This window comes from Falco peregrinus, chromosome 10 (genome assembly GCF_023634155.1).
Source record: "Falco peregrinus isolate bFalPer1 chromosome 10, bFalPer1.pri, whole genome shotgun sequence".
Lineage (NCBI taxonomy): Eukaryota > Metazoa > Chordata > Aves > Falconiformes > Falconidae > Falco > Falco peregrinus.
This window is the reverse complement of record NC_073730.1, coordinates 28,749,323-28,765,140: the sequence shown is the minus strand read 5'-3', so window position 1 is coordinate 28,765,140 and position 15,818 is coordinate 28,749,323. Positions and strand designations below refer to the sequence as shown.

General features: G+C 39.3%; 1 protein-coding gene across 3 annotated transcripts in view; it reads left to right on the top strand.

Annotated features, from left to right (window-relative positions):
* The window catches only part of SLC1A7 (solute carrier family 1 member 7), a 54,588-nt gene that overhangs the window by 9,775 nt on the left and 28,995 nt on the right, over positions 1-15,818 (top strand). For all 3 annotated transcript variants that reach the window (XM_027778660.2, XM_027778659.2, XM_005231676.3), the window contains exon 3: positions 5,891-6,106. In XM_027778660.2, the coding sequence (XP_027634461.1) occupies positions 5,891-6,106 (216 nt within the window). The remainder of the gene's footprint in view (positions 1-5,890; positions 6,107-15,818) is intronic.

The window sequence follows — 15,818 nt, the reverse complement described above, 5'->3', positions numbered from 1 at the left end:
GTTCAGGGTGTGAGCATGGATTATTGCAGGATTTTACCTTCCTCTGTACTTAGACAAATGGTGTCATGCCACATGAGAGGTCCTGGCATCACTTAGAGATGGGTGGATGGGACTGGAGGTGTAGGGTGACACCAGCTTTCAATTAAGACGCCATGTGATTGTCTGTAATATGTGTACAGGTAGAGACCGGCAGATGTGCTAACTAGCTGTTTGTGCACGTATGGGCAGGAGGCATTTTTTCCTGTGCAGTGCGATATGACAGCTGGAGGTGAAAAAACAAAATTAGAATATACCACTGTAAGTAAGGTCAGACCATGTAGGGTAAAGCAGAGACAGGGATGGGCTACGGTCCTCCCACCAGTACTACTGTCACTCTGGCATCTGATGAGAGCAGCAGGCTTCTCTAATGCAGCCTTAGCGGTCTTGCTCTGTAGGTATTTGGTCATGTTAGAAGAAAACAAAAGAATATCCTGGAAACTGTCTTGGTTTCAACTGGGATAGAGTTACTTTTTCTTCTCAGTAGCTGGTAGAAGAAAAAGTCATTCTGATCCCTCTTTCTCACAGCTGAAATAATTTTAACTGCACTAGACACTAACAGCAAAATCAAGCATCAAACTACCGAAAGAGCCAAAGTTTCTTGCCTCTTCTCTGTCTCTTTCTCTGTTTCTTATCTCTTTTCTCTTTGCTCTGTAAAGAGTCCTAATTTTCTTGTTGCAAACAGTTCCTGCATAAAAGGTACCTCTATGGAAGTGAAGCAGCCTGTCATGAAAGCACAGATAGCTGGGCACAGATGAGGGAAAGTCTGATGATCCACTGCAGTACAGAGGTCACTTCAGGCATATCTCTCTTCACTGTAAATTGGTTGTCTTTAAATAAAGTGCCTTAATTTCTCTGTTTCCTTGTCTGTAAAATGGAGATACTGCCTTCCTGCACGATAGTAGGTTATATTAGTAAAGCATTTTAAGATGATTAAATGGCTTGTGCTGTGGAAATGGAGATTATTACCATGTTGAAACTTGAAGGCACTGACCTTGACAAAAAGGTAAGCGACAGCCTGCCTGCATGATCAAGCAGCATTAGTGAAGCCAGCACTTCACTTTCATGATGCTCAACTGTAATATAATCATCTCTAATGTAGCTGTTAGAGGAGCTTCCCAGCCTCACTGGGAGAACTTGCTTAGGAAGGTCTTTTCTGTGACATGCAATTACAAAATGAGAATGCGAGGGAGGGTATGGGATGAATGAAAACAAACATGATTCTAGGAGCAACTGTTGGTGGTTAATACTTGACCATTACTTCTTGACAGGATTAATGTCTTTCTAATCACACTAATCCCTTCTGATAACTTTATCCATAATCCATCTATTTCAAAGCAACATCCAGATGGCTTCTGCTGGAGAGGAAGACAAAATAAACATGCTGAATGAGGTCTTAACAGCAGCTTCTTGTTTTCTCCCTTTCTGGGGATATAGGTTTTGATCATAAGGCAGGTAAAAAAATGTGCTTTTATTGGAGAGCAAGAGAAAAAAACTAGAGAACTGCAGAGGAGATAGAAATTTCTAATTTTGTAAATAAGTTTGTAAATAAAATACTTCATAAGTACTCTGATGCTTATCAGTGACAGCCAGAACAAGCCTAGAGGTGCTCATAAGGGTTTAGCTACTTGTTTGCATGGGACTAATTAGATTTCTAAGATATTGAAAGAATTCCCTTCCTTATAACATCAAAATTGCTATAGTAGTCTTTGGGGGGTTTACACAGATTTCTCTGAAAGCAGACATGAAACTTACTATGTAATAGTTTCACTGGATTGTACTATTACTAATACTTTAAACAACCTAATGAGTCACATAATAATAATTCCTGGATTTGCTGAGGTCCTCCTCTTCCCTTCTGGTTCCTCCTTCAAAGTTTAATCTAGGTTTCATTAGATCTTCCACTGATCCTGGCTTCGCTCTTATCTGCCTCCCTCAACAAGGACCCCATAAAGAAATAATTTATTGTAACCTTTTATAAATCACATGGAGACTGTCCGAAAAAAGTAAGCAAACTTTAGTGAATCCATTCTAAATAAAACAATTTAGCTAGGATTTTTTTAACTAACAATCAGTAATGAAACAATTGAAGTCTTAGTGAAATGATTGTCTAAAATACCTGTCCCGCTAAAATGCTGCAAGTAAATAAACTTTTTTGAATTATTTGCCATATCTGACTTTTTATCAAAATGCTGCTATTCAGTTTACTGGCTTTCTGACTCTTTCTCCAATAAAAATGTGGCTAGATAGTTCAGAGAAGAGACAAGACAAGACAAGACAAGACAGATTTGGCTGCATCAGAACAACTTATTTGCCAGAAAACAAAGCAGAGTAAATTTAGAATGACCTAAGTCCCACTAAATAAGCCAGATATCTTCTACTTGTTCAAAATAGAAATACAAACCTTAGATTGTAAACCTGAAAATATTGTGGAGCATCAGGTTTGCATTGTGTAGAGATCTTCAGGTTATCAAAACACAACTTTGAAGAGGCTTGAAAGCCATAGACACATAAGGACCACAGGACAGATATTCACGCATACACAGCAAATACAGCAGTTTTGGAGGCTATTCTTCCAATCATGTGTACTCTAAGCAGACTATTCTAGGCAAAAGAAAAGCCACAGGAAGATCATTTTTACATGTAAATTGGAACAATCAGTGCAGGAGATAAAGAGGTCATGGGGCTCTTTATTTATTATGGTGTCTGTTATTATATCCAGCACCAGATATTTCAAAGCAAGGTGCAAGAAACCTCTTAAATCATAGTAATCAGAGATTTCACTTAAATCCTGCACTGCAAGATTTAATATCTCATCCAAAACTAATTAACACATATTTTGAAAGCCTTAGGCTTGACATAATTTTTTTTCCCCATACAACTATGGTCCTTGAGCATGAAATTACACTTTTCTGGATTTTTTTTTTTTTTTTGCCAGACTGATTAAAGGGGTGTGATGTACTGTAATTATTCAGAAAAACTGCAGGTTGTTTTTCATTGTCTTAATCCTGTTTTGTCCATTTGGCAATCATTAAAACATGTTATGGAAGCTATGCATGAAACATACATGTGGAAGCTACTTAGGTACACAGTAAGCCAAATGATTTCAATCTATGAATCAAATGTCTGTCCTGCTATTTTAAGCCTAACCAGATTCTGAGGCTTGACAAGAATTAAAGGTACACTGGTTTTCATTCCATTGTGTTTCATGGGAGTCTAGTAGTGGATGGCATGGGAACATCTTTGTTCAGTCCTGGAAGAAGCTTGGGAAACTGTTGGGGAAGTTTTTATGTAGCCAAGAGTGTCTGATGTAAATTAGGTTTAAAGGGAAAACCTGAACATGATACAGTGATCTTAAGTTAAACCATCTGGAAGCTTATTCCTCCTGACTTCCCTATTCCCTGGGAAATAAGAAAAGTATTTTTCTTGTCATTCTTTGGCTACATTATGTGAATGTTAGAGCTCTAGGTATCAACAGTGGGGAACTCCTGTGATGTAACTGTGTTACCTCATACAATAACTGTGATAATCAATGTCTTTTAATCTTTATGCCTTCTGTCCTGTTCCCTCTGACATCAAACATATGAAGTCAAATACAAAATAGTTAATGAGTGATTACTGTCTCATACTAATTACAGGCATTTTTTTCTGAAAATGATTCTAAGCAATTGCTTAAAATGACATGACCAGTGTTACTCCACAGCCTTTGGAGAATTGCTGCCACGGGTCCCTTAAAACTGAGCCCTGCAGGCCATGGAAAACACAGGGCTTTGTCCAAACCCAGACCTTTGTTCAGGCTTCTGTCACACCACACTTACCCCTGTTGCACCTCCATAGTTAATTACTTTTGAGGACTTTCTCATCACAGCATGAACTGAGCATGACTTTATCTGGTGACAGGATAATCTCATTACAGATGATGATCTTGTTAATGAATATCCCCAAGACAGAGCAATCTCATTATTAGCCCCCTCAGGATTTGTCACCTAAGAGCCAGGGTATGATTAGATTCTAGCTGCACAACATCCTCCCAGATCCTAATGGCCCAACATCTTGAGGCTGGAGTCCACATGAACCACTGGACATACTTAATTGGGATTTTTGTCCATACATACTTCTGACGTACTTCTCAGGTGAACAATCAAGACAGTTCAAGCACTATGTGCAGGGTTCATCTCTCCGTTGTTCTGTAGAACACAACACAACACCGCAGCATCAAGGACAACAGAAACAGTGTGGCTCTACCGCATTGATAGTGGCTTCGGGGCAGTGCCAGGACAAGAGGTGTACTCTCTGTCTCCTTGATAGTGCCCTCTCCAAATAATCACTCTGCATGTATCCTACCTACAAGTTACAGATCTGCTGGTCAACAGTCAGACCTTCTTACCACGGCTGTCTTTCCCTGCATAATATATCTATAAAGAACACTGAAAATTATTACCATGGAAAACACCCAGCTAGTTTAAAATCAACCTGATTTTAATTTTTCCCTTTTTTTTCTGGGAAGGTTAGGGTGGAGTGTGGAACATTGCTGAAGTCTCGTACAATATAGGTATCTCCTTTAGGCATCAACAAGCTGTTGAACTGGCTCAATGGCCTGTGAAATCTCAGCCTGCAAGAAGAGTTCAGTCCTAGAAATCTAAGAATAACATAGAGCTTGTTTTACAGAAAACTAACACATTAATTTGAGATAATGTATTTAACTTGACTGTTTTATATATAAAAAAAGTTTTAGAATATTTACCCTTCCATATGGTCCCATTCAAGGAAAACGTCAAGGAACTAAGTATCGTTGCTGCTACCATTATTTTAATGTGTTGTCCTGTGTTTGTACACAGTGCTTTACAAACATACAGAAAGGTGGAGTTTTTATCAAATACAATAATAAAAGAGATGGAAGAACAATGGTTACAAGAGTGAGAGTTATCGAGATTTTCTAAATGATCCATATCACAATGCAACCCATGTTTCCCCTTGCTCCTACAGTGCTAACAAAACCCATGCTAGAAGAGAGATTGGCAATGCAGAAAAGCAATACATTTTCTTAATTAATCTAGTGGATAGCAGGAACCTGAGCACTAAATCCCACCCATTTGATTTTATTAAATCTACTATAAAGGTTAAGCTGCACTTTAGCATTGGCTCTAGACAACCTCAGTCAGCAGACTGAGGTCAAGGAGATCTCATTCAAGGAGGTACAGCTTAGTAAATGACTATTTATGAGGGAAGGCCTGATAAACAGTTCTGTTTTGGTGAGAAAGCTAGACAGTGGGGCACACCAAATAGTAAATACAGTATTTTATTTCACCTGCCGTTTTCCTGAGATGTGTGCTTTGAAGAGTTTGCAGGGAATTATTCAAAGCTAAATCTCAATGTAACGCCCCAAGCAACACTGGTGTCACTGGAAACTCAAATCTCAACCTCAGGTCACTTGGAAACAGCATCAGGGTCTATGTCAGAGCAGCCTAGTGCAAGTTCAGGGACCAAACTAGTGCCCTGTCTAATTTGCCTATAAAAGAGGGTGAGTGGGAGCTAAAGGACTTGGTGGAGAGTTGTGTAGCCATCACATGTGTAGCTTATGTAAAACTGTCCCTTGAAGTTGAGGCAATAAGATTCAGTCCCCATGTGTGTAGCCTGAGCTTGCAAGTTCCTTCAAGTAATCAGGACCTTGCATGGAACAGTTAGGGAACACCCCTTCAGACACAGAGGCTACATACTGGCAAGCTTTTAAAAACACTGATATGGAGGCAATCCTAAGATTGCAAGTAGACATGAATAATTAGAAAATTAGGTTTTCAGCTGCATTAATGTTATGCAAAAGATATTATATATATGTTGTGTTATCTTTCCACAGCTTAATGTCTGGGCTAGCAGCCCTGGATGCCAAGACTTCCAGTCGATTAGGTATCATAACTGTCACTTACTACCTGTGGACAACATTTGTGGCTGTGATTGTGGGGATAGTTATGGTCTCCATTATCCATCCCGGTGGAGCAGCACAGAAGGAGAGCACTGAAGAGGGTGGAAAGCCCATCATGAGCTCTGCAGATGCACTGCTTGACTTAATCCGGTAAGTACATTCATTCTTTCTGCTTTCTGAAGGTAACATTTTGTACATAACTGCATGAGGAACTGTGGCCTGAGGATAAGTTCTGAACCTAAGGACGAATATTTTGTTTAAATTGAGAAAAAGTAAATTTCAGAAGATGATTTTCAAGTTATCAGATGTTTATACTGGCTGTTTCTAGTAAAATTTAAATGAGTGGCCACCAAATGTATCAGAAGTACTAACCACACTGGGGTAAGGTTTTTTTACCCCCACAGAATCACATGTAGCCTGTGGACCTCACCACCAAATTATTAAGATCAAGAGAGTATTAAAATGTAATGTTATTTAAATAAGGGTAGACAGCTGTAATAGGCAAAACCATAAATATAGGGGCTGAGATCCACATTTTTCAGGAAATAATTCTTTAAAAGTGCTGTCACAACTGCTCATAGAAACTCTTAGATAAAGGACAGAATTAGAAAGGCCACTGTTGTGATCTTTTTTATTCCTTATTTTTGTCATATTATTTGTTGTGCTTTGTGGATTTTTCTTGTTTGTTTTACTTGGTTTGGCAGAAGGGAGGGTTGTTCTTTTGTACCAGCATTAGAGCTTTGATGGTATTTTGATAGCCTTGCCTGAATATCCCTCTTTGTCTCAACACTTCAAGTGCTAGTGGGATTGGTTTCCTGACTGACATATATGTGCCTCAGATTTATTTTGCTCATGCAGAAAGACCAAGTTTTGCTTTTGGTTGGTAGTTCCTATACTGAGCAAGGGCTTTTCGGCCAAGTGTGTATCTGAACCGCAAAGTTCTCTTTGGAATTTGACTTATTGAAATTAAAAATTTTGCACAGTTTGTCTTTCAAAAACCCAAATTCCTGACCCTAACAGGGTGTCAGAACACAAAATACTTTAATTAGAGTTACTAGGACCTCAAATCATAAGGAAATGGAATGAAAAGGTTATAAAAATAATTTTTTTTTCTCCTCTGAATTGCTCTTAGCCAGGCCATCTGAAACCTGCATGTTTTTCTCTTGTATCAATGTCTTACTGAGAACAGGCCAAATTATATTAGTCATGGAGCAGCAGCTGAGAGCACTTGCTTTTGTAGCTTTCCAGAAAGCCACCATCTTCATTTGCAATGGGAAGATGCTCACTTCATGGCATTTGTATCTCCCCAGTGACTTCGGCAGGATGTCTGTGCAGTGGAATTCATACATGTATGTTTGTGATACAATGTTAAGTCACGTGATTCTGTTTCTGCTGCATAAAGGACTGTAATTCATATACCAAGAGGAAGGAATTAAGCAGTTACTGGAGCTCTGAATCCCTTAGTATGACAGAGTAGCATAAGAAGTAAAAGGGAATTTGATAAAACAGAATCTTAATGATTATCTTCACAGTGGCAGTGTCTGGAAACCCTTTCTGGCATGCTGAGCTGTTTCTAAGATCTCAGTCTTAGACAAGTAAAGGCATAGTGAGATGTGGTGCAATGTTATAGCCAAACTGACCTTAGGGCTGTCTCTGGAAAAGGGTCTCCCTCACCATAGGCTCTCATCCCCTTCCTCACACCAGCCCGGTTGCTTTTTGAGACCCAGAGTAAGCTAGTTCATGGATGAAGAGTAATTTGGGCATGTGAAATCTAAATTCAGATCCACAGTACTATGTTTGCATAAAATGACCAAATGTCTGTATGACTGGAACCTGAGATCCGAGTTACGATTTCATCTCTTCACCTCTGCCTGGCTAGTCCCTGTACACCACAGGTTTAGTGGTGAGGTTTGGGAATACTTATTCTGCTGAGCTTCACTGCAGGTAAAAATACTGTGTCCTGATCTAAACATCTCAAAGTCTCATCTATAATTTCACTTCCTACAAGCATTTACCTGAGCAAACGATAATAGTTTGCATGCATATGTCAGGTATTCATGTTTCCAGCCAAATGTGTACTTTTAATCTGTGAAACCTTAAAGTCTTCCCTGGTTTGGATAGGTGTCAACAATGACAGGTCAAGGGACAACTCTCATCACCAAAGCTTAAAAAGAGAGAATAAAGCTCACTCTCCTTTTGCAGCAGTCACATCTGATTCTTTCTACCCTGAGTGCACAAACTGATGGTTTTTATTCCTCCACTACAGAAATAATCACATGTACTAAATAAATAAATAAGAATAACACAATTGCGGGGAATAGGCTTTCAGCCTAGGCAAACAGTATGGGTGAAATCCTGGCTCTGCTGAAGCCAGTTGCAAACCTCCTAAATATCAATGTGGAAGTCTGGATTAAATGTAATGATGTATCTGCTGGTTTGAGCTAGAAAAGCTGATCCTTTAGCTCAATGATAAATCACTTCCATTCACAGCTGGAGACCATCTTTTTCAGCCCAGATTGGCTTATCTTCTCAATTCATTAATTTCCTCTCAATTTATCAATTGCATATGTGCACAGAAGTTTACACAGGAAATATCTGGTATTCTGCAAATGAAGAATGCTAAATGTACAAGTGGAGAGATGATATATGTGACATAATTGCGGGGTTTATTTTAAAAGTATGACTGTTGGCATGGTGATACACATATTCACCTTCACTGATTTCAGGTTTGAAGCCACTTTAAAATTATGAAATGTGTTATTATTTCTTGTGATGTGATATATGACATTGGTACATCTGGAATTTTTGGCAGGGAGGATGTTGCTAGAAATCTAATTTCTTGACATTTTGGGTGAGGATTTTGCTTTTAGAAGTGGTTTTAATCAGAAATTAAAGAATGTACTGATTTAGCAATAAATGGAACCAAGAACTACTGCAGAGCCTCATGGTCATCCTAAATATCTGCAACGTTAATCAATAATAATACTACTATTCTGCATTATTTTGCAGATGGTGCTTCCCTAGTATATTTGTCTGTTACGTAAAAAAATCCCCAGCAATAAAACCTCCAGTGTATATGACTTGATTAGGACCTAACAGTGACACTGAACTGCATAATTCTAAAATGGCTCTAAACCTCACATCAACCAGGAAATATATAATCTTACCAACATATTGAATTTCATGCCTCAAAAATTGTATGCACAAGTCAACTATTTTTTGCTGTGCTAAACAGCAGTACCTGAAAGACTTCCTTTCTAAGGGGAGCCGGAAGAGTTTGGGGACAAGATCTGTGGATATGAATCTGCCCCTACTGATTTACTTCTAGATTCAATCTGGGCAGAGGCACCACTGAATGCAGCAAAATAGAAGTGTTGTCAACATTCAATTAGTCTTTATACCTAAAATGCTTAGTGTTGCTTTGGCCTTAAATGTCTGAATTTTTGCTTTAATCTGATCCACCTTAAAACCAACTACATCTTCTGCTATCTTGTGGAAGATACCTGTATAACTACATAGTTCACCTTTGTACCTGTGCAGGAACCTCCCCTTGCATAACATGGCCCTCTCTATTGGCAGTGTGCCAGGACCCAGCCTAAGGACAAGTAATTCAGAATGCAGCTGCGAGTCTGAAGCTATGCAGGAGACTCTTCTGATGATGCTTCTCTCTTTAGCTGCCACTTTATTACTACTTTGAGACAGATGTACAAATCTACTGTAATTATATTCAAGGTTTCTGGTGCAAGCACTGCAAGGCTCATGAAAGTATATTTTCTTCCATATTTCAAACTATAAATCCTCAGGCTAAGGATCATCTTGTTCTTTTTAATGCATCTGGTGCTTTATGAATTTTAATGTATTTATTCTCACGATGTGCAATACTTCTGTGAGGTAGGCAAGGACCATTTTCCTTTCTTACAGCTAGAGAACCAAGACATATGGAAAAGTAATTACCTCACTGAGGATTGTTCAGAAAAATCTGTGGTGCCAGGGGAAATATTCTGAGCTCTATGAGACCTAGCAGGGGTCTTGTTCCAGGAATGTGGCTTTTGAGGCACCCCAATGGAAGTAATAGCAGTGAATCAACACACATCTTTACCTTCTTTTTCCTGTGTGAATTACCAAAATTAACTCTGTACTATGTCCCCAAAAAGAAAAGTGAATTTTTAGTAGTCTTTTGTGAGTTAAGAAATGAAAAAAGGCAAGGTAAAATTTTTAAAAATAATTCAGACTTAGTGTTTTGTTCAAAAGAACAAAAAGGGACATACCTACAGAAATAAGTGTTCAATTTAAAATACTGAGGTTTGTTTAATTCTGCAACATATATTCACCTGACAAGCAGAATAGAAAATGTCTATAAACTGGGGATGAACACTTGTAAAACAAGATATATGACTCAGGACCACACTGTTTATATTAGCTGGTAGTATTTCCACCACATTCTGTTGCCATTATCAAAATACCTTTGATATAGAAGGGTAAATCCTGCTGCAACTTAAATCATGCTACTTGCATTTGTCACTGAGGGAAATAAAATTTGGCTTATGAGATAAAAACAAACAAGCAAACACCATAAACATTCACGTGAGGAAACAAATCCTAGCCAAACTGGACATTCACCCTCCTGTTTTATATAAGGTTTGTTGTATGTGCAAATCTGGGCACCAGCAAGTGCAAGGTTCACACACATTTTAGTTTTTCTTAAGTATCAACTGACAACATGACGTTGCAAGCTTATTCAGTTCAAAAGCTCCAAATAAAAAAATTCTGTGAATAAAGGATCAAATCGTGCCTTAACCCATGACACACAAATTGGTACATTTCTGAAGTTTACTGGAAGGATAAGTCAGAGCATTTTACCACTGAATATAAAGGATTGCATCCAATTTGACAGCAGGTACCCGGAAACTCAATCTGGCTTAACCAAGAGAGGGGTTTTGGGTTTTTATACCATTAATAGTTAGAAGAGGATATAAACACTGTAAAGGATTTACGTTTTCATGGGAATCTGGAGCACTCTTTAAAATAATTTCCTTTCCCATTTTTCAAGCTAAGAGCTATATTCTATTTTATTGAAATTGTGTTTCTTGAAAATAGGGCAGGAGAAACTCACTATCTGCTGTAGTTTGGAAAAAGTCCAGGCTGTGCAAAACCAGAAATCACCCTTTTAAAAGTTAATGGCTGAAGACTGAATTGTATTTACATGCAATAAGATGTTTGAGTGCATAAAATGATCCAGAGTTTAAACTATGAAAGAACCTTTTCAAATAACTTTGCCCTACATTCATGTATCTTTTGCCAAAAGCTGCTGTGTACTGTAAGTATTTACCTCTCCCCTATGGCAAACTACCATTTTTTACTCATTTCAGATTGCCAGTTTTCTTTTATGTCACAAAATCAGCCTGGTGCCATCACTGTTCTGCACTGTATGTGACCAGATGTTCATTTCTAGTTAATTTTTAAGCAGTTCAGCCTGCACAGAAGCCCGAACCTCAAGTATTACAAAGGACTCTGAAGCCCCTAAATGTGTGGTTCCTATTTGGCACAAAAAGAAACCAATATGGAAAAAAGATAATTCCATGATGAAAACAGTGCTGGGGAGATGGATTATGAAGCAGTTTCTGCTTTCTGGTCAGGAGACCTTCGTCACAGAGGTGGAGGTGCACAGGGGCCAGGAGCTAAAACTGCATTGGGAAAGCTTTAACCCTGAAGGGGAATAAATCATCCATCCTTCTGACAATTGGCTTGGACATCTTCCAGTGTAAACATACACTTTTTATGAAATAACTTCACCTTGCTGGAACCATAGTGGAAATGCATTGGGCCTGTCACATTACCTTTGGTATGATTCAGCCTTTTCAAGATTCCTAAAGATGTGATGCACCTGTGCTTCCACTCCAAAGAATTATTTTCTCAGAAAGCCATAGCCCTGTTGGGACTGTGTCAGGACATTTTCTTTCAGAAGAAGTGGGGTAAGGAGGTTCACCCTCCAGATCCCTTACTGGAACTGAAAGGCCATGCAGAAGTGTCACCCTCAGGACAGATAAAAAGTCCATGTGTTTGGCAAAATGATTCCACAATATGAGTTCTGCTCTGATTTGCAAAAAGAGACGAGCAAGACAAAATGACTTAGACCCAATCAGTAATTTTTGCATTCTGTTAGTATCTTTTATCACAATAGTGAGGATTTAAATGCCTCATTAATTCTGAAAAAGCCTTTTTTGGTCCTTTTAGCAGGAGGTAGTAAGATTGATACTGAGAATAGAGATGAGGCACAGGAGGTGAATACTGATGTGCAAGATGCATCCTCCCGTGGGCCCTGAGATAGGTCATTTGTTCAGTCTTGCTGAATTAAATTTTTCCCTTGATTTCAGGAATGCAAACCCTGGTGGAGCTCACTGACACCAGCAGGAAAGTATTTCAGAGGTATACACATATGACTAAGGACAGGATTTGTGGCTCATGTGGTACAGTAACAGTAGTCAGGAGTCTACACAGTGGATGATGAAATCATGCAAAGGACAGCAAAAGGAAACAAATTTTTGAGATTAGGATAATGTCACTGAGAAGGACCTCAGCCTATAGTAAATAGGAGCCAGAGTGCTGTTCATTCCTGTGCACAGCCGTAAAACCTGGAAACTTTAAAGTTGTCATGTCAAGCTACTCAGACTCCATTTTTACTCTCTTTGTATCCCTGACGTATAGAGTGACAGGGTAAGATCTCACACACTGAAGTATTAGAATACTATCAAATAACCAGTCTTAAAGCAATGTTCTTGCAGGCTCAGCTATGCTAGTTCAGATTTGAGAGCAGAGTGTCCAAAGGTGTTTTATGCCGAGCGTAAATATAGGCCAATAAAATATTACAAGGACGCGTATGTAGCAAAACCCCAGTCTGTCTGGTGGCTGTAATTCCACAGCATGGGGGACTGCAGCCAAAGGCTGTCTGGTGTGGCAGGGATTAGGTACTGATAACATCAAAGTCTGAGAACAAAACCAGATTGCTGCTGCAGAGCAGAGTGCCCCAGAGGGAATGGGTGTTCTGAGTCAAGGCAACAGCATCTGCCATACCTGTGGCTGCTCTTATGCTAGAGCAGCTGGCCTAATTTCTTAATAAAAAGATCTGCAAAAGCTGAATGCTTTGAGTTAACAGATGTTGTAGTCAGGACTCTGAATGAGTATTTCAGATATTCAGTAGTATAACTGCAACCAGAGTCTGGCGTATTATTTCTAATAGAAGTCACCCAGGAGCCATCAAACTGGCTACCCCAGTAGCTGTAGGCTAATATTCTGTGGACAATTCAGCTAACAGCATGAGTAGTAAAGCAGTTTAACAGTGTTGATATTCCTATCACTACTGTAGTTCTCGGAGTCAGAAACCTTCCAAAGGGAGCAAGAGGGCTCCCATGTCCTGTGGGCAGGGCAGTGCCAAGGCACAGCCTGAGCTGAAAAACGGCTTCCTAACACAATTCAGCTTCCTAAAGCCGCAGAAATCTGGGGGAGCAAAACTGAGCAAATAGTGGTAATTGGTAGGTTAATTGCTGGGAGACAATAGAGAAGGAAAGATGACCTCCTACTTTCAGCAGTGATAAGGTGCTAAGTAGTCCTGTGTGTAATGGGAAGCTGCACCCTCACTGCTCCTTAGACCAGGTGCTGTCTATACTTAATACAAGTTGTCAGGATTTTCATCAAATTCCATGGCTACCAAACCACAGAACACACGTTGCCTTAGTTATATATACACACTTCTAACTCAATACATCCTTACATCTGAATCCTCTTATACCACACAGAATTAAGGAAGCACTCCAAAATCTGCTAGTGGAAAGAACCATCACAGCAGGATGTAATCAGACAAGGTGTTTAGCAGGTCACTTGTGCATAGATGCTGCTGTCACAGCAAATGCAGGCCAGGTGTGCTGTGCCAGCTGTTGTTCAATAGCTCACAATCTGTAGAAGGTTCACTGCGCTGATATTGAATTTTCATGCACATTCACTCTTTTAGCTGGTGTGGAATGCCTCTGTTCTGTCTGGCAGAATTCCTGAAGCAGAAGATGCTCTGGGAAATGTCCTTCCACAGGGCAGGCAGTATCTAGCTCTGAATTTTTTATGTAACCAGAAACTCTGTGTCTCAGTTTCTGTTTTACACTCATATCTTTGTCTTAGACCTAAGTTTATCTATGTTCCACACCAGCCTCACTCACTGTTATTCTCTATATTTAATTTCCTATTACTATGTAAAATTATTTCTGCTAGGAATGCTGAATTCTACCACTATTATTTTGTGTCTTGTATCTTGTAAGCAGTCTGAAAGTAATGCTGGAAATTGAGAAGCATTTTACCTGCTTAGCTTTCTTAATTGAATAAACACAACAGCATTTATAGATGGTGACAGCAATGATTAGCTCAGCTTGCAATATTGCCTGGCAGTATATTTAATTCAAAATATGTCAGTGATAAACACTGTGCTGTTCTGAGTGGAGGAGCAGCCTCACTTTATGATCCTGACACCAGATCCATGTGAGTAGATCTTTCATCTTGTCCGGAATTGCAGTAAAGCTAGTAGAGATCTGCAGGGGCCAATGTGATTACAGGCTGAATGCCTGGAAAATAGGTGGGCAGAGGCTGACAGGCTGCAACACCCTGCCATTAATTTTGTAATGTGTTTGAGCAAATGCAACTGTCTGGATTTTGTGCTAGACAGAAGCTCCTACCCCAGCAAGCATTCCCCAGTGCTCAGGTTTGGTGGGCCAGAGACCCACAGGAAGGCTGCCCCGAGGTAGCCAGGCTGGCTGGTAGTTGTGAGGATCCTGCCAGACCTCCTTATCCCAGTTCCATGATAATAAGTCAAATCCTCCAAAACCAGTCTCATTTCAGTCTCTTCTGAAACATTCCCAGGAGATCCCTGCCAAACAGCCAGCTCACGGCTGGAAATATCAATGTACAGCAAAACATACCCCTAAAGCAAGAATTTATCAAGTGTTTCTGAAGAGGCTTGACTGAACCAACAAAAACTCCCAGTCATCTCCTAGATCTAGGTGACAGTTCGATACTTTCTTTCCATTGTTTGGTTTTAGTCCATTAGAGTTCTTATCCTCCAATTGCTCTCTTGAATGTTTTTAATTAACAAAACAAAATTTTGGCTAATACTGGATTTTTTCAATCCAAGTAAACCAGCTTAAAATAAAAAATAAGCTGAAGCTCTGGCAAACATATTCAGGTCAGCCCTTCACTAGCTAAACTGTGTAGCTTTGGTAAGGCTAGTCTCAAAGGCTGGATCACAGTGCATAATATATTAAAAAATACTGGGAGAATTCCAGCATCCAGTATTAAGTGGATAGTTGTAATTCCTGCAGGATAAAGAATGATAAAGAAACAAAATGCTTTAATCCTCCAAACGTTAGACAAATTTGTCTAACATTTAATCTACCTACTAACCATATGATATTTCCTTTCTCAAGCAGTCTTAATTGTTCTTAATTCTACTAATTAGGACTATAAAACTAAAGGAGCAAGTGGAAATCATCAGCAATTCAATTCATATTTCTTTGTAAAGCAGTGGCTCATACGTGACATGCATATTCAGAGCTGTGCAGAAATCCTCAGTGTGCATGTATGCTTTCAGAATATGTCACATTCACACAGCAGGTCAGAGCACGATCACCACACATGCACTCCTGTAGCACCTTTCATCTGATTATCTCAAATCACAAAACAAAGGTGATTTAGTATTAATGAAGCCTTTAACAATCTGGAAGCAGAATTCTCTTATGAGGCATATTAAGGCAGTAACCATCTTTACACTCCAGTGCTTCCCCCTCCTATAAACATCCTCTCCATCTTCCCAGGTCCAGCTCCATCC